The 21,052-nt window shown below is 44.9% G+C and overlaps 1 protein-coding gene across 3 annotated transcripts in view; it reads left to right on the plus strand.

Moving 5' to 3' along the window:
- TPCN1 (two pore segment channel 1) overlaps window positions 1–21,052 on the plus strand; it is a 49,144-nt gene that overhangs the window by 7,041 nt on the left and 21,051 nt on the right. For 2 of the 3 annotated variants that reach the window (XM_081175267.1, XM_081175268.1), the window contains exons 3-14: window positions 7,192–7,316; window positions 8,286–8,462; window positions 9,960–10,073; window positions 12,753–12,883; window positions 13,596–13,684; window positions 15,021–15,055; window positions 15,462–15,520; window positions 16,047–16,146; window positions 17,147–17,263; window positions 18,887–19,011; window positions 19,839–19,887; window positions 20,526–20,589. In XM_081175267.1, coding sequence (XP_081031393.1) covers window positions 7,192–7,316; window positions 8,286–8,462; window positions 9,960–10,073; window positions 12,753–12,883; window positions 13,596–13,684; window positions 15,021–15,055; window positions 15,462–15,520; window positions 16,047–16,146; window positions 17,147–17,263; window positions 18,887–19,011; window positions 19,839–19,887; window positions 20,526–20,589 — 1,185 coding nt within the window. Of the gene's footprint in view, window positions 1–7,191; window positions 7,317–8,285; window positions 8,463–9,959; window positions 10,085–12,752; window positions 12,884–13,595; window positions 13,685–15,020; window positions 15,056–15,461; window positions 15,521–16,046; window positions 16,147–17,146; window positions 17,264–18,886; window positions 19,012–19,838; window positions 19,888–20,525; window positions 20,590–21,052 lie in introns of those variants that run through there. The other variant, XM_081175269.1, reaches the window with a different exon arrangement.

Genomic DNA, 21,052 nt, shown 5'->3' on the forward strand with positions numbered 1-21,052 from the left:
AAACCAGTGGAACAATGTTTTGTAAGAAAAGAATGGATCTTGGAAATGAGGTGAGATGTGGAAAAGACTGAATATGGAAGAAGAGAGAAATAAAAAACCATCTTCCCCTCCCTTCTAAAGCTGTGGACGTGGGAAACTAGGAATACAATTGCAAGTGGGTGTTTGAGGTGGGTAGTTTTGAGAGGCAAGAAAACACAGGAAGGACCTTGGCTCCACTGCATGTCCCCCTTTAATTTAAACAATATGAGGGAAGCATTTAATATTTTACAAATATTACAGTAAATGCTTCTCTATAATGTAACATGTAAACCGCATTAAGCATGCTTTAATTTCCCCTCTCAGATATTTTGGGTCTAATACTTGTGATGTATTAGGATTTTAAAAAATAATAATAATAATGTGGTACTTTTCTTTTCTTTTTTAGCTTTGTTTACTAAATACAAGTAAAATAAACAATAAGCAATACTCTCCCCGATGCTTTTCAACATCTTTATGCGCCCCCTCACCCAGCTTGTCCGGAGTTTTGGGTTGGGCTGCCATCAGTAAGCTGATGACACCCAACTCTATCTGTTGATGGATGGCCACCCTGACTCGGCCCCAGACACACTGATCAGATGTTTGGAAGCTGTGGCTGGATGGTTACGCGGGAGCCAGTTGAAGTTAAATCCTTCGAAGACAGGGGTCCTTCGGCTGGGTCAGGACGATATGGGATTGGGGGCCCAACTCCCATCTCTTGCGGGGGCGCAATTAGTGCCAGTGCTGTCTATTAAGAACTTGGGTGTAATCTTCGACACCCCCCTTTCTATGGAGGCGCAGGTTGCAGCTGTAACAAAGGCGGCATTTTTTCATCTCCGCCAAGCTAAGCAGTTGGCTCCTTACCTCTGTCACCCTGACCTAGCCACTGTGATCCACACGATGGTCACCTCTAGGCTTGATTATTGTAACTCACTCTGCATGAGGCTGCCCTTGAGACTGACCCAGAAACTCCAGTGGGTGCAAAATGCTGCAGCAAGACTCCTTACGGGGTCCCTGCCATGGGAGCATATTCACTCAGTGCTTTACCAGTTGCACTGGCTCCCGGTGGAGTATAGGGGCAGGTTTAAGGTGCGGGTTTTGACCTTTAAAGCCCTATACGGCCTAGGACCCTTGTTCCTACGGGACCGCCTCTCCTGGTATTTCCCACGGAGGATCTTACCTTATAGCATATATTTCTAGTTACAGGTAGGTAGCCGTGTTGGTCTGTCATAGTCGAAAAAAAATAAAAAAAAAATCTTTCCATTAGCACCTTAGAGACCAACTAAGTTTGTTATTGGTATGAGCTTTTGTGTGCATGCGCACGTATCTGAAGAAGTGTGCATGCACACGAAAGCTCATACCAATAACAAACTTAGTTGGTCTCTAAGGTGCTACTGGAAGGAATTTTTTTATTTTGTTTCGACATATAGCATATATTCAACACAAAAAACAGTGACAATTTGTTGTTGGCAAAGGACAGCTGGACATATAAAGGGCCCCATTATCTTCAGTAGCTTAGGGCCTCATCAAACCTAAATCTGGCCCTGGTTGCACACATGGGGAGCCAACACCGAGGAGGCCCTGTTCCAATATGAATGGAGTGCAAGAGAGGAGGAGGAGGTGGTGGTGGAGGAGGAGGAGGAAAGGAGGAGGAGGAGGAAGAAGAAGGAGGAGGAGGAGGAGGAGGAGGAGGAGGAGACATTCCAGGGACTAGCCTGCATTATCCCCCTCCTGGCTAACTTCCAAAGGGTACACCTAATATTAGCTTTCGTTCAGACTATCAGCTGGTTTTTAGAAGTATTCACCACACATGCAAACACGAAAGAGTGAGGCGTGGATTCTAAGTACAGTGGTGCCTCGCAAGACGAAATTAATCCGTTCTGCGAGTCTCTTCATCTTGCGGTTTTTTCGTCTTGAGAAGCATGGCTATTAGCGGCTTAGCAGCTATTAACGGCTTAGCGGCTTAGCGGCTATTAACGGCTTAGCGGCTTTAAGAAAAAGGAAACAAACTCGCAAGAACTCGCAAGACATTTCGTCTTGCGAAGCAAGCCCATAGGGAAATTCGTCTTGCGGAACGACTCAAAAAACGGAAAACTCTTTCATCTTGCGCGTTTTTCGTCTTGCGAGGCATTCGTCTTGCGAGGTACCGCTGTACTGAGGCTTCCCAAACTAATTTCATGTCCTTCCTGTTCAAAAAGCACAGAAATGCAGTGTTCTGGCTCATAAGCTCAACTTGGAAGGAGCTTGCGCTTGGAACCCCTCAGGCACTGAAAGTGGAAGGATAAAAGAGAAGGCAGCAGCAATCAGCCACAGCTCTAACCACTGGACAGATGTTTCTGTTTGGTTTTTATACAATACTACGTATCGAACTGGGATGGGCAAAATGAGATTTCAAGGCAGGGGGCTACCAGCAGCAGGATAAATCTTCTGCCTGCACCTCCTTGGGCAAAGGAGTTTCTTACGAGCGTCAGAGTGACTAAGGCAACTAAATCCGGCAGGCCCATGTTTTGCTTTCATGCTGGCCAAACCCATCGTTTTTCTCTTTTTTAAAAAAAATAAATAAATCCAAAACGCCCTGAAAACTGACAAGAAGCAGAAACATGGCAATCAAACCTTGCCAAACGGATGCGTTCCCTGGGAGGCCATGAAAATCTAATCTCTGTTTGTTTTCCAGCCGTTGTTCCGCTCTGTGCGTCAGATGTTCCGAGTCAGTGTCGACGAGCGAAAAGCAGCCAGACGCAGTTAAAAAAACAAAACACGTTGTCATCTCAGAACTGCAGTTTGAATGTCTCCTAGTGCTTTGAAAACCTTTTATCGTCTCACAACCACCTGTTCCCACAACACGGAGCAGTTTAACGATAGCAGGCGTATATTAGCATTGCTACCCGCCCATCCCTCAGTGCAAAACAGAAAAGGGGAAATTCCTTTTCTTTTTCTTTTTCAACTATAGCAATGGAATGCACTGAAGTATAGTGTTTTGAAAGCGCCCAAGTCATTGCTGCCTCTGCACGCAAGGGTCCTTTTCCATGTATTCTGGATAAAGTTCTCAAGGACAGCTGAATATGAATTTTGGTCTGTTGTATGAAAGCAACAGCCTATCTAGTCATACCAGGGTTAGAAACTCAGATATATAAGCTGAGGCACCAAATGGCTCCTGAAACCAAGGTTATGTCTGGTTCCCACTGGGGGGTGGGAAAGACAGCTCTAAAGTCTTATTTTTCAAATGATTGATTGTGATTGATTTGCAGTTAAATATCTGGCTAGTTTAGATGGTAGACTTGAGCTAGGTTAGAACTTTGGAAACCCAGTTCATCCTGTCCACCTATCTATTGGCCTATTATTCTAACCTCTTTTTTTCTTAATGGTGACACAGACCATTCATAATGTAGGGATATTCTTCACAACTTTGAGCAGGGCAGTGAGGTGGGGTAAATGAAGAGAAGCTACAACAATTAATGATAACGTTCTTCACTGCTCCTGCTGAGGCTGCACGGAAAAAGCATTTTGGGTTCCTGTGTGGAGAAGGGCTTTCTTTCACACATTCGCTTTGTACCGCATGTTATAGTCTTACTTCATAGTCCTATAAACGCAACACATGTGCTGAATCACCAGGGAGTTTTCACCTTTTCAAAGAAGCGGGTGTGTAGAGTCTTAAGTGGCTTGCTGTACTAGAATTTAAACTAGGCCGACAATAAATGAAATAAAAATAGACTTGCAAAGGAATTAAGTTGTCTGTACAGTGGTACCTTGGTTCTCAAACACCTTGGTACTCAAACAATTTTGAACCCAAACACTGGAAACCTGGAAGTAAGTGTTCCGGTTTGCGAACTTTTTTCGGAAGCCGAACATGCTCCGTTTTGAGTGTTACTCTGAGGTCTGTCTGTTTTTGCTATTTATTTTGCATTTTTGTTTTTGTGGCTCTTTTTTGTTTTGTTTTTGTGACAAACCAGTTCAGCTACTGATTGATTGATTGTGTGCCTGCAGTACATTGTTTATTGCTTTCATTTTATGGATGAATGGTCTCGTTAGATAGTAAAATTCATGTTAAATTGCTGTTTGAGGGGTTGTTTGTCTGGAACAAATTAATCCATTTTCCATTACTTTCTATGGGAAAGCGCGCCTTGGTTTTGGAATGCTTTGGTTTTGGAACGGACTTTTAGAACAGATTAAGTTTGAGAACCAAGGTACTACTGTATTTGCAAACATCCCCACAGAAAGATGTGCCTTGGAAGTGTACTGTTGTAGCTGGGATAGATCTTCAGAGTGGTGTTTGATTGAGTAAATGAGCTGGGAATTCCATATAAATAACATCAGCATCTTCATGAATTTAAAAGGTAAAGGTAAAGGACCCCTGACAGTTAAGTCCAGTTGCAAGTGACTTTGGGGTTGCGGCGCTCATCTCGCTTTACAGGCCGAGGGAGCTGGCGTTTGTCCGCAGACAGTTTTTCCGGGTCATGTGGCCAGCAAGACTAAGCCGCTTCTGGTGCAACGGAACACCGAAACCAGAGCAGCACATGGAAACGCCGTTTCCCTTCCCGCCAGAGTGGTACCTATTTATCTACTTGCACTTTCTGGCGTGCTTTCCAACTGCTAGGTTGACAGGAGCTGGGACTGAGCTATGGGCGCTTACCGCGTTAGAGGGATTTGAACCGCTGACCTTCTGATTGGCAAGCCCAAGAAGCTCAGTGGTTTAGACCACATGAATTTAGGACACAGCAAAAAACTGGGAGGTCTTGGATTAATGCCTCAAGAGATGCAAACTCTTTTAAAAATATCTATATCTATAGCTACCTTTTTGGTGTCTGCCTCCCTGAAAGTTTAAATCCTGAAAGATGCCACGGGAGTTTTCCAAAATAAATCTCTGTGTTGTGGTTCTGTCAGCCAAACAACCGCTTTCAAACAGGTCGATCTGCTTCTGTCATCTTGTCTTTCCTCTGTGTGTGTTCAGAAGAAGAAATCCTGACTCTGCAGTGTCAGAGACAAGCAAGCCTGTTGCATGATCTCTCTTTGACAGACCCGCCCAATCTTGGCCTATTTAGTACAGGGTGGAGAGAGAGAAAGAGAATGTGTATGCTGGACAGAATCGATTACATTTGGAATACAGGAACTATGATATTTTCCCTTTGGCAATCATTTCTGCATAGGTTTGAAGAATTCCTGCTTACTTTGGCCGCCAAATTCCGACAGCGAGCTACAAGTACTCCCCATCTGTTTGCATGTACAGTGGTACCTCGGGTTACATACGCTTCAGGTTACATACACTTCAGGTTACAGACTCCGCTAACCCAGAGATATTGCTTCAGGTTAAGAACTTTGCTTCAGGATGAGAACAGAAATTGTGCTCCGGTGGCGCGGCAGCAGCAGGAAGCCCCATTAGCTAAAGTGGTGCTTCAGGTTAAGAACAGTTTCAGGTTAAGAACGGACCTCCGGAACGAAGTAAGTACTTAACCTGAGGTACCACTGTATTTTCACTTGCTAGAAGGGTTGTGCCACAATAACCATATCAGATATTCAGCAAGGCTTGGTTCTCCTCATGATTTTGTCTTTCCCGCTCCTCTGTGGCAACTGCTTTGGGGCTTTTTTTTTACAATCAAGTAGTGTTATGAAATACCTAAGTTGATCAAAGATTGTTTTTGCCTATTAATAAAATGCAGTAGTCTTAACTGGGAGCGATGAGGTATCTGAAAGTCTCAGAACACAATTGGAAAAGGCTGGAGGTTTCTGTGCAGGGACTGAGAAGCAGTGCCCAGTGACATGATAATTTTGTCTTTGTCCTCCACCGATTACTCCATCTCGTGCTCCATCATATGGACGGTTTATTTTAGTATTCGAAATTATTGCACGGTCTACGTGGCTAGGCGCCGAGACCTAAATTGGGAACAGTGCGTGTAACGTTTTGTTTGAATCTCAAAGGCAGCGGTTTGTTCAGCCTGTTAGCCAGCTGAACATCGTGAGTTAGTAAACATTTGCTTTTCTCTTCCTTTTTTATGACGGCATATGGAAGCTGTTCCTATCTAGAGGCCTGCCAGAACAGCTTCCAACGCTCAGATGAATGGGGATGCTTGCATCCCTCAACTATCATTCCACAGGCCTGGCGTAAGCGAGACAGCTGGCTTGGATAGACCTCTTGGGATAAGTCACAGGGGCGTGAAAGCAGCGCTGCCATCTGTGCGGCGGATCGTTCCGCGTTTCCTCGCAGCTTCTCTCTCTGTGTTCCACAAACTTTGCAAGGCTTTAGCTGGGGGGTGGGAAATGAATTTTTGTGTGTGGGGTGAATGTGGCCCAGAGGCAAAAGTGGGCAGAAGAACGAGTGTAAATTTCTCCTTTGTACATTAGGCTTGTTTACACACACACACACACACACACACACACACACACGTTTCTTCCACCCTGGCTAGCAAGCTGCATTGTCAGTGTTCAAGGATACAGGCTGGTGTCATGGTGGATGCCTTTATAAAAAGTGAATGAAGGATGATTAGCAATTCCACCTAATAATAATAATTTGTTTGTTTGCTTGCTCGCTCGCTTGCTTCCCATCTGACTGGGTTTCCCCAACCACTCTGGGCGGCTTCCAGTAAATTATAAAACCACAATAAAGCCTCAAAACATTAAAAACTTCCCTATACATGGCTGCCTTCAGATGTCTTCTAAAAGTAAAATGCAGTGGTACCTTGGGTTAAGTACTTAATTTGTTCCAGAGGTCCGTTCTTAACCTGAAACTGTTCTCAACCTGAAGCACCACTTTAGCTAATGGGGCCTCCTGCTGCTGCCGCGCCGCCAGAACACAATTTCTGTTCTCATCCTGAAGCAAAGTTCTTAACCCGAGGTACTGTTTCTGGGTTAGCAGAGTCTGTAACCTGAAGCGTATGTAACCTGAAGCATATGTAACCCAAGGTACCACTGTATTTGTTTTATCTCCTTGACATCTGACAGTAGGGCATTCCACAGGGAGGGTGCCACTACCGAGAAGGCCCTATGCCTGGCTCCCTGTAACTTCGCTTCTTGCTGTGAGGTGATCACCAGAAGGGCCTCGGCGCTGGACCTCAGTGTCCGGGCTGAATGATGGGGGTGGAGATGCTCCTTCAGGTATACTGGGCCAAGGCCGTTTAAGCCTTATTAGGCTTAAAGCGTGACAATAAAGAGACCTTTCCCTTCTCTTTCCCCCCTTTGACCCAGATGGAGGCAACTATGACTTGGTCAGTGACACATCCAGCCCGGCCGCTGGGGACTGCCACCCTCGACGGAGCTGCGGAGGACAAAATTGGGAAATGAACTACCAGGAGTCGGCAATTTACCTCCAGGTGGGCCCTTTTCTTTGCATTACCTGGCAGAGAAAGGAGAGGGTATAAATTAAGAGGGTGTATGGCTGACAAACTGAATTCCTTGAAGCGCTACAGATTCCAGCTACTTTCAGTGGTCCTCACCCAACCTGCTTGCTATTTGTTTCCCCCTTGCTCCCTATTCCTGTCCCTGCAAGGATAATGTCATGCTGTATTTGTCATTCTTAGAGAGTTCTATCCAGTGCTGTGCTTGCAAACTTGTGCTTTGCCAGCTGGACTTCCCTTTTTTTCACGCCATAGATCTATTCCAATCCTACTAATGATTTTAACAGTTTACAGTGGTCTTTAAGATAAGTTATAAATTTCCCCCATTCCTTATTAAAATTTTGGTCTTCATGATTTCTGACTCTTCCGGTTAGTTAAGCCATTTCAACATCGTCCATTAACTTCATCTGCCATTCTTCTCTGGTAGTAACTTTATCTTCTTTCCATCCCTGGGCTAGTAACATCCTTGCAGCCGTGGTCACATACATAAATAGTTTTTTCTGCTCCTCTGGGATTTCGGCACCTAGAATTCCTTAAAGGAAGGCTTCAGGCTTTTAAACAAAAGTTATTTTCAACATTCCCCCCCTCCAGCTCATTATATATCATTTCCCAAAATACTTTTACCACCTTACAATTCCACCACCTATGGTCAAAGGTGCCGCCTTTTCCTTTACATTTCCAGCATACATTTGAGCATGTTTTATACATAAAGGAAGTATTTTCTTTTATCTTCCAATGTTCATCTTCACAGGCTGCCTACAAGTTCTAGCATTATAAGGAGAAAAGCTTTTTTCTGTTCACCTCACAAAGTGGTCTGCCAAGACCCTCATGTGGTCCATGTGGAAGAAAGGTTTTGGGAACTGCTGACTTACCTACTACATTGGGCTTGCTGTCTCTAGCGTATTTATGTGTGTGTGGATTTTGTTGATTAAAACCCTAAACCAGGAAGGAGAAAACAACGACAAATTCTTCACGCACCCCAAGGATGCCAAAGCGCTCTCTGCCTACCTCTTTGTACACAACCATCCCTTCTACCTAATGGAACTGACCACAGCACTGATGCTCCTGATGCTCTCTCTCTGCGAGGCGCCTGCGGTCCCTATGCTTCGCCTTGGCATCTATGTAAGTATCTTAAGAATTGGGTGGAGGGGAAGGATTTTAGTGGACATAGGCAGGAAATTGAAGATTGGCTATGCAATGCAATTGACGAGCCAATGCAGCCGCTGGTGGAATCTAGACACATAAAAAAAACCGTTGTGAAAATACTTTTAAAAAACCCCACGTTTTGAAAAAATATTGAATTTGCCATAACTCACCATTGCCATTTAAAAGAGACGCGGGTGGCGCTGTGGGTTAAACCACAGAGCCTAGGACTTGCTGATCGGAAGGTCGGCGGTTCGAATCCCCGCGACGGAGTGAGCTCCCGTTGCTCGGTCCCTGCTCCTGCCAACCTAGCAGTTCGAAAGCACGTCAAAGTGCAAGTAGATCATTAGGTACCGCTCCAGCAGGAAGGTAAACGCCGTTTCCGTGCACTGCTCTGGTTCGCCAGAAGCGGCTTAGTCATGCTGGCCACATGACCCGGAAGCTGTACTCTGGCTCCCTCGGCCAATAAAGCAAGATGAGCACCGCAACCCCAGAGTCTGCCACGACTGCACCTAATGGTCAGGGGTCCCTTTACCTTTACCTTACTCTTGCCATCTAGTGTCACATTTATGTAATGCACTTTACAACACACTTAAAACGTTTTCATTTGCAGCTGTTTAGCTGAGTCTGCTCTGTCTGTATCTTCAAACCAGGTTTATTCGTAAAATTTGGGTGTTATACAGGGGTACAGTGTAACTAAAGGGCCTTGTGTTCCCAAATATTTAGCTCCGGAGCATAGAGAACAACTCCTTTTTGGTATTCTTCCTGCACACCTTCTCCAGAGTGACCCTAGGAGCCCATCCTCTGTGGCTGACTCAACTCCTTTCTAATTATTATCAGCTTCCCATCTGCCTACAGCTGCTGTTTGAATAAAAAAAACCGGCATGTTAAATGCAGTACAACATTTAACAACAACGATACCCCACTCACCCGACTGGGTTGCCCCAGCCACTCTTTGTGGCTCCCAGCATAATATAAAAACACAATAATACATCAAACATTAAAAAGCTTCCCAGTGCAGGGCTGCTTTCAGATGTCTTTGGAAAGCTATGTAGTTGTTTCCTTGACACCTGATGGGAGGGCGTTTCACAGGGTGGGTGCCACTACCAAGAAGGCCCTCTGCCTGGTTCCCTGTAACTTCACTTCTCACAGTGAGGGAACCTCCAGAAGGCCCTCGGAGCTGGACCTCAGTGTCCGGGCTGAATGATGGGAGTAGAGATGCTCCTTCAGGTATACAGGGTTGCATTTAACATTGAATATAGTTTGGTCTTTTAAAAATGGAAAGGATAATTCACATTGCTAATATATATCCATGTTTTCCAGCTCTGGTGGGGGGTGGGGGTGGGGAAGAAGAACAGATTTCCGCAGAATGATGGATTTCTACTTGAGCACTAGGTTTTGACAAATTTAAATTGGTGAAACAACAAAGCCAGTTTGTTGAACTGATGTTGTTGTTCTTTGCCTGCCTGGTTACAGATCCACGCGACCCTGGAGCTGCTTGCCCTGACTGTCGTGGTATTTGAGCTCTCTATGAAGATGAGATGGCTGGGCCTGCACACCTACATTCGACACAAAAGGACCATGGTCAAGGTAGACTGCTGGTAACCTTCTCACCTAACTGATCTGCACTGTTGCAGGAACCAGAGTGCAACCCTCTGCAACATTTTATTTATTTTTTAACTCAAAAGCAAATCCCACTCTTCCCCCACCTTCTCTTTTAATTTAAACAATGTATCACCTTCTAAACCAGTACAGTGGTACCTTGGTTCTCAAACGCCTTGGTACTCAGACAACTTGGAACCCAAACACCGCAAAGCCGGAAGCAAGTCTTCCAGTTTGCAAACTTTTTTCGGAAGCTGAACGTGCTCCGTTTTGAGTGTTACGCTTCCGATTTGAGTGTTATGCTGAGGTCTGTCTGTTTTTGCTATTTGTTTTGCATTTTTGTTTTTGCAGCTCTTTTTGTTTTGTTTTTGTGACTGTGTAGAACCCAGTTGAGCTACTGATTGATTGTGTGACTGCAGTACATTGTTTATTGCTTTCATTTTATGGATCAGTGGTCTCATTAGATAGTAAAATTCATGTTAAATGGCTGTTTTAGGGGTTGCTTTTAAAAGTCTGGAACGGATGAATCTGTTTTGCATTACTTTCTATGGGAAAGCATGCCTTGGTTTTGGAACGCTTTGGTTTTGGAACGGACTTCCGGAACGGATTGAGTTTGAGAACCAAGGGACCACTGTATCTCAGATAAACACGAGAATAAGAAATACTGTATTTTTCGCCCCATAGGGCGCACCGCCCCATAGGACGCACCTAGTTTTTTTTTGGGGGGGGATAAAATTATTTCCCCCCCAGGCGCGGGGCTGGCGCGGGGGAAGCCTGAGCTTCCCCCGACCCCAGCCCCGAGAACAGCCTGCTGTCCGCAAGCCTAGGGAGCCCGACGGGAAGTCACTTCGCGCCGCGCTCCCGAGGGCTGCGCAGAGCTGTGCAAAGCCCGGGACTGCAGGCAGCTCTGCGCAGTCACGCCGGGCTCCCGAGGGTTGCACAGAGCTTCCTGAAGCCTGCGCACCGACCCCTCTCGCTCTCCAGGCTTCAGCGAAAGCCTGCATTCGCCCCATAGGACGCACACACATTTCCCCTTCATTTTTGGAGGGGGAAAAGTGCGTCCTATAGGGCAAAAAATACGGTACCTTTAAAACAAGACTAAAACCCTAACAGTGGTAAAGACCCATTTATCCAGCTTGAAAAGCCTGTTGGAACAAAAAATATCTTCAACTGTTTCTGGAAAGTACAGCTAGTGGGAGCTTGTTGTATCTTGATAGGAATACCATTCCTGTAGCCTGAATCTGTCAGTTGCTTCTGAGCCATGTGGTTTGGCAATTTGGGGAGGGGTGTGTGTGTGTGTTGGCAAGATGTCCCATGCCCCGTCCTACTGAATCTTGGCTTATCTGAACTAGCTGTTTGCATCTGCCGCTCTTTCTGTTCCTACTGATGTTGATGGCTTACTCTGCAGAGCAAAAGGTGGTTTCTGATTACAATTATCAGTTTTAGGTCCAGCCTTTTACTGTCATCTTTGGGGACTCTTTGTTATCGTGCATACCCAACCCTCCCAAACAACTGCAACCTTACTTTTGGCCAATTATTTTCAATAGATGCTACTTTTTTCTCTGGCTTTGTTTATTACTGTATCAGAGGAACTTATACTGAGCCAGACCATTGGTCCACCTAGCTCAAATGTTGTCTACACTGGCTGGCAGCTGCTCTCCAGGTTTCCAGATAGGGAGTCTCTCCACAATGCCAGGGATCGAACCTGGAGACGCTGACCTTTCCGCAGTTATGTTGGTCCCTGCAGCAGTATATGTCCTAAAAAACTTTGGGGTAAAATTGTTGGCCCTCAGGCATGTTCACCTCATCAAATCTGGCCCTCTTTTGAAAAAGTTTGGGCACTCCTGAGTAGGGTCTTTGTTGGACTTACCGTATTTTTCGCTCGACAAGACGCACCCAACCATAAGACGTACCTCGTTTTTAGAGGAGGAAAACAAGAAAAAAAATATTCTGAATCAAATGTTGTTGAAGAGGCTTTGTGCGGCTATCGCTGAAGCCAGAACAGCAAGAGGGATCGCTGCGCAGCAATCCCTCTTGCTGTTCTGGCTTCTGGGATAGCTGCGCAGCCTGCATTTGCTCCATAAGATGCACACACATTTCCCCTGACTTTTTAGGAGGGAAAAAGTGCGTCTTATAGAGCGAAAAATACAGTAGGTTTCAACAGATGCCTTCAGTGTACTTAGAGGAGAGAAACTTTGGAATAGCTCCTATGGAACGGAAATGCATTGTAGTGCAGTGTAATCAGATTGAGAATTTCACACACTATTTGTTGATGTGCCCAGGGAATTTTTTTTATCTCCTATTCTTAATTGGTTCTCAGACCAATCCCGCCAGGAAGTGATAGTTGACCTCTTCGTTGATAAATATCCACAAATTATGCATCTGGTAGCCAAATCTTCTCTGGCAGCTAAGAAGCTTCGCTCCAGTTACGTTAATGCATTGTAATTCAAAACTTTTATGTAATAATTTTTTATGTGGTAGACTTTTACTCTGTAGATGTTCTAGGTTATATGTGTGTTTTCAGAACCCACCCTATTCCTGCAATACTAGTTTGTTTAAACTCCCCCCCCCCCGAACTTTGACTTGTTATAGCCCGGCATGGGACCTGCTTGTGAAGGGCAGGTAATAAATTTTATTGCCACCATCTCTTGTCTTGTTTCCTTGCAGAGCTGTGTTCTGTTGCTGCAGTTTATAGAGGCAATTGTGGTGTTGGTGCGTCAGACATCCCATGTCCGGATCACGAGAGCCTTGCGATGCATCTTTCTGGTGGACTGCCGTTACTGTGGAGCTGTCAGAAGGTAATGGGCTGGCTGGCCTCCATTGAACTCTGTGTAGCACTCCTGGCCATAGCTGTCAACTTTTCCCTTTTCTTGCAAGGAATCCTATTCGGAATAAGGGAATTTCCCTTAAAAAAAGGGAAACGTTGACAGCTATGCTCCTGGCTATGGTTGGTCATAGAGGTGGGAAGGCCTGGAAAAAACCAGAAAAAATGGGGGGGAAACAGGTTTCTCCCCGTTTTTTTTTCCATTTCCCCGCAATGCCTTTCCCCCCATAAAAATGGGGGGGGGATCAGTTTGATATAGTTTGAATATTCCAAACACTACCCCCCCCCAATTTTTCTGGAAAAAAACAGCTTTGGGGGAAAATGGGGGGGGGAACCTCCCCCCCCCATTTTTCTGGTTTTTCTCCAGGCCTTCCCATAATCTGGTTTTCAGCATCACAATATATCACCAGCTAAACATCGCGATGTACCAATATTTCACGATGTCTGAAATAAAGATGGGGCTATGTTGAGGCGCAAAGGGGAAAACCAAGTGTCTTGCAGACATTGTTGAACTACAACTCCCACTATCCCTGTCTATTTGCTGCGCGAACTTGGGTTGATGAGTGTCAGAGTCCAACCACAACTGGAGGCACCCCACTGGCTGCCCTTGTTGTACAAGCATGGGAAGGGATTTTAAGGAAGAACGTTTTCCTTTGAGCCAACTCCTGATTCAGCTTTCATTTCAGGAACCTACGACAGATTTTCCAGTCTCTTCCTCCATTCATTGACATCCTCCTGCTGCTGCTTTTCTTCATGGTCATCTTTGCTATCCTTGGTGTGTACCTTTAAGAGTTATCTGTTCATGAGCAGTTTCGTCCTCGCAGACGCTTTCAGCAAAGATGGCAGCATTGTGTTAGACAGGCATAGGCTGCCAAGCAAATAGCGTCTTTGCCAAGGTGAAAACAGGTTTGGGGATGGGGACAGAAGATGGTGTAAGAGGCCGAAGCTAAGGAGCTCAGGTCAGCAAACAGATAACAGTGTTTTTTTAAAAAAACATTCTAGAACAGTTAAACAGTCTAAAAACCATTACCTTTAAAAGCATCTTAAATCAGTTTCAGATAAAAACATTCTAAAAGCAATTACTGTTAAAAGCAGGCTTCCATCCAACGATTTTGTGGTGGCCAGCAGCGGTATTCTTGAGCCACCAAACACCTGGGTAAACAGGTGTGTTTTCAAATTCCTCCTGAAGGTTAGTAATGATGGAGATGTGGGAATGTTCAGGGTGGCAGGAGAGGATATATTGTTTATTAATATCCTTCCTAACCTGCGCTAGCAAGTTCCTTTACTTAGCAGCAGATTCACAGCAGATAGCTGGTTGCAGGCTCGTGTGAGCCACTCACTATTATGCCATTCAGTCTGTCTCAGATTGAATTGTACGTTCCTGGTAAATTCCCGTGAATCCCTCTTAGAAGAATAGAGACGTGACAATCTTATTCAAAGTCAGTTAAAGAAGGTTACTCACATCAGTTCACAGTTGGATCCCTGAAGGCAGACTTAGTTACAAATATGTACATGTGGATCTACCGCATATGGGGGAATAATCCCAGTGCTTCTGCTAGCAGAGCAGTCCTAGCTAGAAGCTAGTCAAATGAAGAAGGAAGTTAAAAAGAGAGAGATGTGCTGCGTGACTCGTCCTTTTGCTACCTGGACAAATTAGGTCACACCCACCTTCTATCACATGCAACAGGAAGGATGCTCGAGCCAGGAGGAACAGGAAGTTTCAACTGGCTGGACCAAACATTCCCTCACATGTCTTCTCTAGCATTACAAGGAATGTTGTACTTGACTGCCTCTCATGGATCACATCCTACAGGAGACAGGGCACCTCCCTGAGAAGGGCATTCCACAAGCCAAGTGTGTGCTGATTGTGTGCTGATTGGCAAGGACTCTCCTATTGTCGGCCAGAACCAACCGGGCCGCCCCTGGTGGGTGGCACCGCTAACAAGGTGTCAAAATAAACTTAACGCAGGCCAGCTAGATGAGACTCGTTAAAATGATGGTGCAACATTGCTTCTACTTGCCAGCTGGTTGAATGTCCCATTTATGCCTTTATCATTTTGACGCTTATTTTTTTCTCTCTCTCTCTCTCTCTTCTCCCCCTTTCTCCCTAGGCTTTTATTTGTTCTCTCCTAACAAGTCTGATCCTGTAAGTAAAGCATCAATACATGGGCTCTTGAAGGTTTGATCTTTGGGGGTCATTTGCAAAGCATGACGAGCATGCGTCAATTGGCAACTGTCTGCAACTCTTGGCTGCGGCCTCCGTGGATGGGGAAGGGCAGGGTTGACATCCTGCCTGAAACTAGGTGGCAGCAGCTGTCCCTTTTGCAGCCAGAGGGTCTTCTAATTAGGGAAGGAAGCTCTCGCTGCTGCTCTTGCATTTTTGTAGGGGACTTCCCTGCAGTTTGTATTGGAAACAAACTCCATGGGGATTATTATAAACACAGCCTCTAAGGGAGCCCTTGGAAGCAATGTGTTGTTTTATGATTCAGGATATGTTGTGCGACAACAATCAGCGGTAGTTCCGTCATCTCATAGATGTTCTTCTTCTGCAGTATTTCAGCACCTTAGAGAACAGCCTTGTGAATCTTTTCGTTCTACTGACTACAGCGAAGTAAGTTGCTTGAGCTCGTCACATGTTATTTAAAGTCACATGTTATTTAAAGCACATGACTAACAGTTGCGGCTCGCCCCCCCCAAGAATCCTGGGACCTGAACATTCTTTTAAAGCCATCCAAGTCAGTGACTATCTTTCACCTCCTGTGGCAGTGAGTTCCATAGTTTAACTTTGCACTGCCGTGAATCTCCCAGCAAGCGATTCCCAAGTCACGCATGCTTGGGAATAAGCTCCATCAAAATAAGTCCTTTCTTTTATCCAACCTGAATCTTCCAATGCTCAGTTTTATTGAGTCCACGAGTTCTAACATTATGAGAGAGGTAGAAAAACTTTTTCTTCCCACTTTCTTCATGCTGTATATAATCTTAACAAACGTCTGTCATGTCCCCTCTTTCTTGCCTGCTCTCTAAACTAAAGGGGTTGTTTGTTAAGTGTGCTGGGAATTGTAGCTTTGCGAGGGAACAAGCTACAGCTCCCATGACTTATTGTGAATAAACGAGATTATCTCTCTTTTGGGTTGCAGTTTCCCAGATGTGATGATGCCCTCTTATGCCAGAAGCTCCTGGTCCTGTGTCTTTTTTATTGTGTATCTTTCCATTGAGCTGTACTTCATTATGAATTTGGTAAGTCCATCTTCTTTGTCCATCACCGTTGAACTTCCAGTTGCCCACTTTCTTTAGAACAGGGGTGAGGGACATTTTGGCCCATCAGATGTTGCTGAACTACAATTCCCATCTGTGCCTCCCCCCACACCAAGAATGGCTAATGGTCAGGCATGATGGGTGTTGTAGTCAGCAACTTTCGGTGGGCCAAAGGCTCACCACACCTCCTTTAGAACAACTGTTCTTTCCAGACTTGCCGCAATTTCGTGGTGCTTAACTGCAAAAGTCGGGGGCAGCCTTTGATCTTTGGAATAGCTGCAATTTCCAAAGGGGAGCTGTGTTCATCTGCAGAAGTGAAAATGTGGGCGTTTTGTAGCATCATAAAGATGAGCACACTTCGTTTGGCCTATGCTTTTGCGAACTAGATTCACTTCCAAGTATCTAGTCCATGAGGGGTTATGCTGTAATGAATTTGCAGGCCTTGTATGGTGCCACAAGACTCTTTGTCATATAGCTACTCCTGGATTTTTGTTTTATAGATAGGGCCCATTTCCTCATTTTTTGATACTTTTTATTTCGTGCAAATATTCCAGCAAAGTCTGTCATCAGACACTGCTTATTTTTGAACTGTTATGATTTGCCAGGTGCCCTCAGAATCCAGCATGCTTTCCTTCCTTCCTTCCTTCCTTCCTTCCTTCCTTCCTTCCTTCCTTCCTTCCTTCCTTCCTTCCATCTTTCCTGGGATAACGGTGGCTTTCCATCATGGGGCTTCTCTGGGAGGTTCCCCTTCAAGTATTCTTCAGCCACCCAATTGCCTGTTTTGATTTTTTAAAAATCATTGATTTCTATCCACCCTGCTCAAAGTGCTTCCTGTTCTGTTGATCAATGGCTCGTTGCTGAATAATGGGGAAAAGTTCCTTCTTAAGGTGCTCCTTCCATCACATTCTGGTGCTGTGTAGAACTTGACAGCTGCCAGTTGCAGACTGTAGTTAGACTTCTCCTCCCGCCCCTCTTTGTTTAGCTACTCGCCGTTGTGTTTGATACTTTCAATGATATTGAAAAGAAGAAGTTCAGATCACTGCTGCTTCACAAGCGCACAGCCATACAACACGCCTACCAACTGCTTGTCAGCAAACAGGTATGTGGTTCTCTGCATGTTTGCACGCGTGTGCATGTGAACGAGGTAACCGTTCTTTGTCTGTGGCAGTCAGCACTTTTGCTAAGTACCACTGCTCTTATAAGCTTTGAGTGTTCCAGGAATCTGGTGCTTTCAGTGATCTGAAGCTCCAGGGTCCTCATGGATCTCAATATATACAGAAGGGTATATTTTACCCTGCTGATGATGCTCATCAACTGATAAGGCTGACATCAAGGCAATATAGTCAATAAAACAGTCAATAAAAGATAAAATCAGAGCAGTTTTTAAAAGTGTCATTACAGCCAAGATTACTAAAAAAATGTTTTTTAATCCATCGCAGAAAAATCTGCATTAAAATCCTTCAAAAACAAAAAAGGTTGTCACATTGTGCAGCAAATGGGGAAAAAAACCTTATTAGAAAACATGCAGGTGAATGTTCTGTTGATAGAAAAACTGTTGTAACTGGCATATCAGTTGTGTTGCCAAAATATACAAACAGCTATTGGATTTCTTGCTAGATTTGGTCTCTTCATGTGCACTTCTGTTGAGTGCCTGATAATGTTCCACTTCATTTATACTTAAAAAAGAGAGAAAGAGCACTTATTTATTTAGCTTTTATACGCATTCAAACAGTAAGCGTCACAGATCAGTCTGATAGGCAATTACAAGAAATCAGTATCATTGATATATGCACAGGGTCATTACAGTAAGGTAGCACAAGGAACTACGTATTTAGATCTGGGAACGAAATAGAGGATAATATGTTTAACCCAAAAACTCCCTTTATGTTTGATAAACAGTGTCTTTTATCATTGGCCTCAATTGTACACGCAGTCCTCCGTGAGCAGAGTGTTTAGGTGTGTGCCTTTCTATCGTGATGTCTTTGACTGGTTGGATGCTGTGGAATGATGGGAGGAACCAGCTGGGGAAAGAAGACTCAGAGCCAGGGGATTGGTGGTGGGACAACGATGAGTGGTCGGAGGGAGAAGAGAGAGCAGACAGGGAGGAGGAGATGTCGGACACCGAAGAGGCAACAGGGTTTAGTGAGCAGGAAGAGTCTGTGGCAGAGAGCAATTCAGAATCAGAGGCAGAAGAGGAGGCTGGAGAGGAGGGAGGCCAAGAGGCAGAGATGAGGAAGGCTGCTGGAGAAGCCAGGGAGTCTCCCCCTCCTGCTGCAACCAGCTTCCCTCTTCCCTGGTCTCCCAGAACCAAAGGAGGTATGAAGAGGGTGGAGCAAAGACAGGCTAGAGGAAGGAGCCTCAAATTGCTTGGGAAGGAACTGGGGGAGGAGGAGACTTTGGGAACACTGGGAAGGTGGGGACCTTCAGCCCTTGCGACTGCCTCATTGGGGCAAGAGCCACTGGGAAGGTTTGCTGTGCTCAATAGGCCTAGCTCCCTGAGCTGCCTTGTTTCTTTGAATAAAGTTAACTTCACTGAAGACGTTCGAGTCCTTGCGGACTTGCTCCTGGCAACTGCTCTTATTGCCCGACCTGATTCTGAACACGGAGGGCATATTGCCTTGCACATATTATCCTCCAGTTTCATTCCCTGGCTGTAAAAAGAAGGCAGATTGAGAAGTTTTTGTGGGCAACTCACTTAGGGAAATCCCTTTCTCCCTTCTAGAGACCTTCTGGAATCTCCTTCAAGCAGTTTGATGGGCTGATGCGGTTTTATAAACCTCGGATGAGCGCTCGAGACCGTTACCTTACCTTCAAAGCACTGAATCAAAGCAATACCCCTTTAGTCAGGTGGGGACCCCTCTATTTGTGTCGGGTGGTAGGGGTGGGGCAAAGGGGTGGGGGTTAACTGAGAAGAGAAATGGATTCCATGAAGAATTAAAAGAGCATCAAACACCCCTAATTCTGAAACAAAGGATGGTGTTCAACTAAGCTTTACTTGGCCTGGTGGCAAATCGGCAATGAGTTCAGGTTTATGAGCAGTAATATTAATATGCAGATGGCCTATGCGGTTACACAGTAGAAGCTTTCATTGAGGTAGGGTAGAACCTAGTTTTTGCAAAGTCTTAATGAAAACTTGGGGGAGCTTCAGCCAAGAACTCTCAGGTCTTTGGACTGGATAACTTAGTGAAGAAATAACAATAACAACAACAACAAAAACAACAATACCCATCTAACTGGGTTGCCCCAGCCACTCCGGGCAGCTTCCAACAAAATATTAAAACACAATAAAACCGCAAACATTAAAAACTTCCCTGTACGGGGCTGCCTTCAGATGTCTTCTTAAAGTCACATAGTTTCAGATAAACAACCTCAAATGGAAGGGCGTTGCACAGGGTGGGTGCCGCTACTGAGAAGACCCTCTGCCTGGTTTCCTGTATTTTCACCTCTCTCAGTGAGGGAATCGGCAGAAGGCCGTAGGTGCTGGATCTTTGTCCAGGCTGAATGATGGGGGTGGAGATGCTCCTTCAGGTACACCGGGCCGAGGCCATTTAGGGTTTTAAAGGTCAGCACCAACACTTTGAATTGTGCTCGGAAACGTACTGCAATGTGATTTCACATGAGCGATGCCCTGATTGTAAAACCCAACTCTTATAGAGGTCAATCTTCTCTTTCAGTCTAAAGGATATGTACAATTTCTATGAAGTTGTTGGTTTAAAATGGAAGGTAAGTAATGTTGTTGTTGTTTATGGATGTGGGGTAGCTAAGGATGGGGGAGACATTCTATTCAGTTCGCATTTGAAGGTGAAACCTACCGTAACTGATCTTCCTGGAACCATACGCAAATCGAAACACAGCCATCCTTTGAAATTCACACTTCTCTGAATTTCGCAGTGCAGAGTAAAATGTGTACAAAAGCGCATATACCAGGGTGAGGTGTCCACTGAAAATAGCACACAAAATGCATGGTATTAAAAGGAATTGCTTTGCAAACACTTGTACACAAGGCAAAAATCGCATGCAAACATATATTTTACAGAGAAATTAACACCAAATTGCTGGTGAATTTTCATGAGGACTTAAAAAAACACATTGCAGACTGATGTGGAAATGAGGAGAGCTGAAAAATGAGGAACCGAGAGAGAAAGAAATTGACAGATTTGCCCATACTTAGGAAAGGGGAAGGATGAGGGCATTGATTTATTTACTGTCAAAGAAGAGTTATGTTGGTGGAGATAGCGGAAACTCCTGAAAGAGGCGTCTTGTGCAGTTTTATTTTAGCTTTTGTTACTGCCAATAATGCTACAATGTGCAAACCAAGACATCTTAAATAAAGGCTGTTCTGTGGCCTGTTCCATTTCCAGGCTAAAAGGAACCGGGAACATTGGTTTGATGATCTTCCACGGACAGCGTTCCTTATTTTTAAAGGTAAAGGCCTGGGGTTTCAGAGCCGGTGCAGCTGGAGGCCCTAGCGCGGTTAGAGTCTTGGACTAGGACCTGGGCCTCGAACCCCCACTCAGCCATGTTGAAGTGGGTGACCTTGGCCCAGCCACTTGCTCTCAGCCTAATCTACCTCACAAGGTTGTTGTGGGGACAAAAAAGAGGGGGGAGAACTATGTACACCTCCTTGAGCACCTTGGAGGAAATGCAGAAAGATAAAAATGTAATAAAGAAAGAAATTTCCAAAGACAAGGCCCCCTCCCTATGGCTTCTTAGGAGCTGCCTTCTCATCCTACATGGGAAGAGGAACTGGCAGGAGTGAATTCAAGCTAATAATAATAATAATAATAATAATAATAATAATAATAATAATAATTTATTATACCCCGCCCATCTGGCTGGGTTTCCCCAGCCACTTTGGGCGGCTTTCAGCAAGAGATTAAAAATACAT

The sequence above is a fragment of the Podarcis bocagei genome (genome assembly GCF_964188305.1).
Source record: "Podarcis bocagei genome assembly, chromosome: 16".
Taxonomy (NCBI): domain Eukaryota; kingdom Metazoa; phylum Chordata; class Lepidosauria; order Squamata; family Lacertidae; genus Podarcis; species Podarcis bocagei.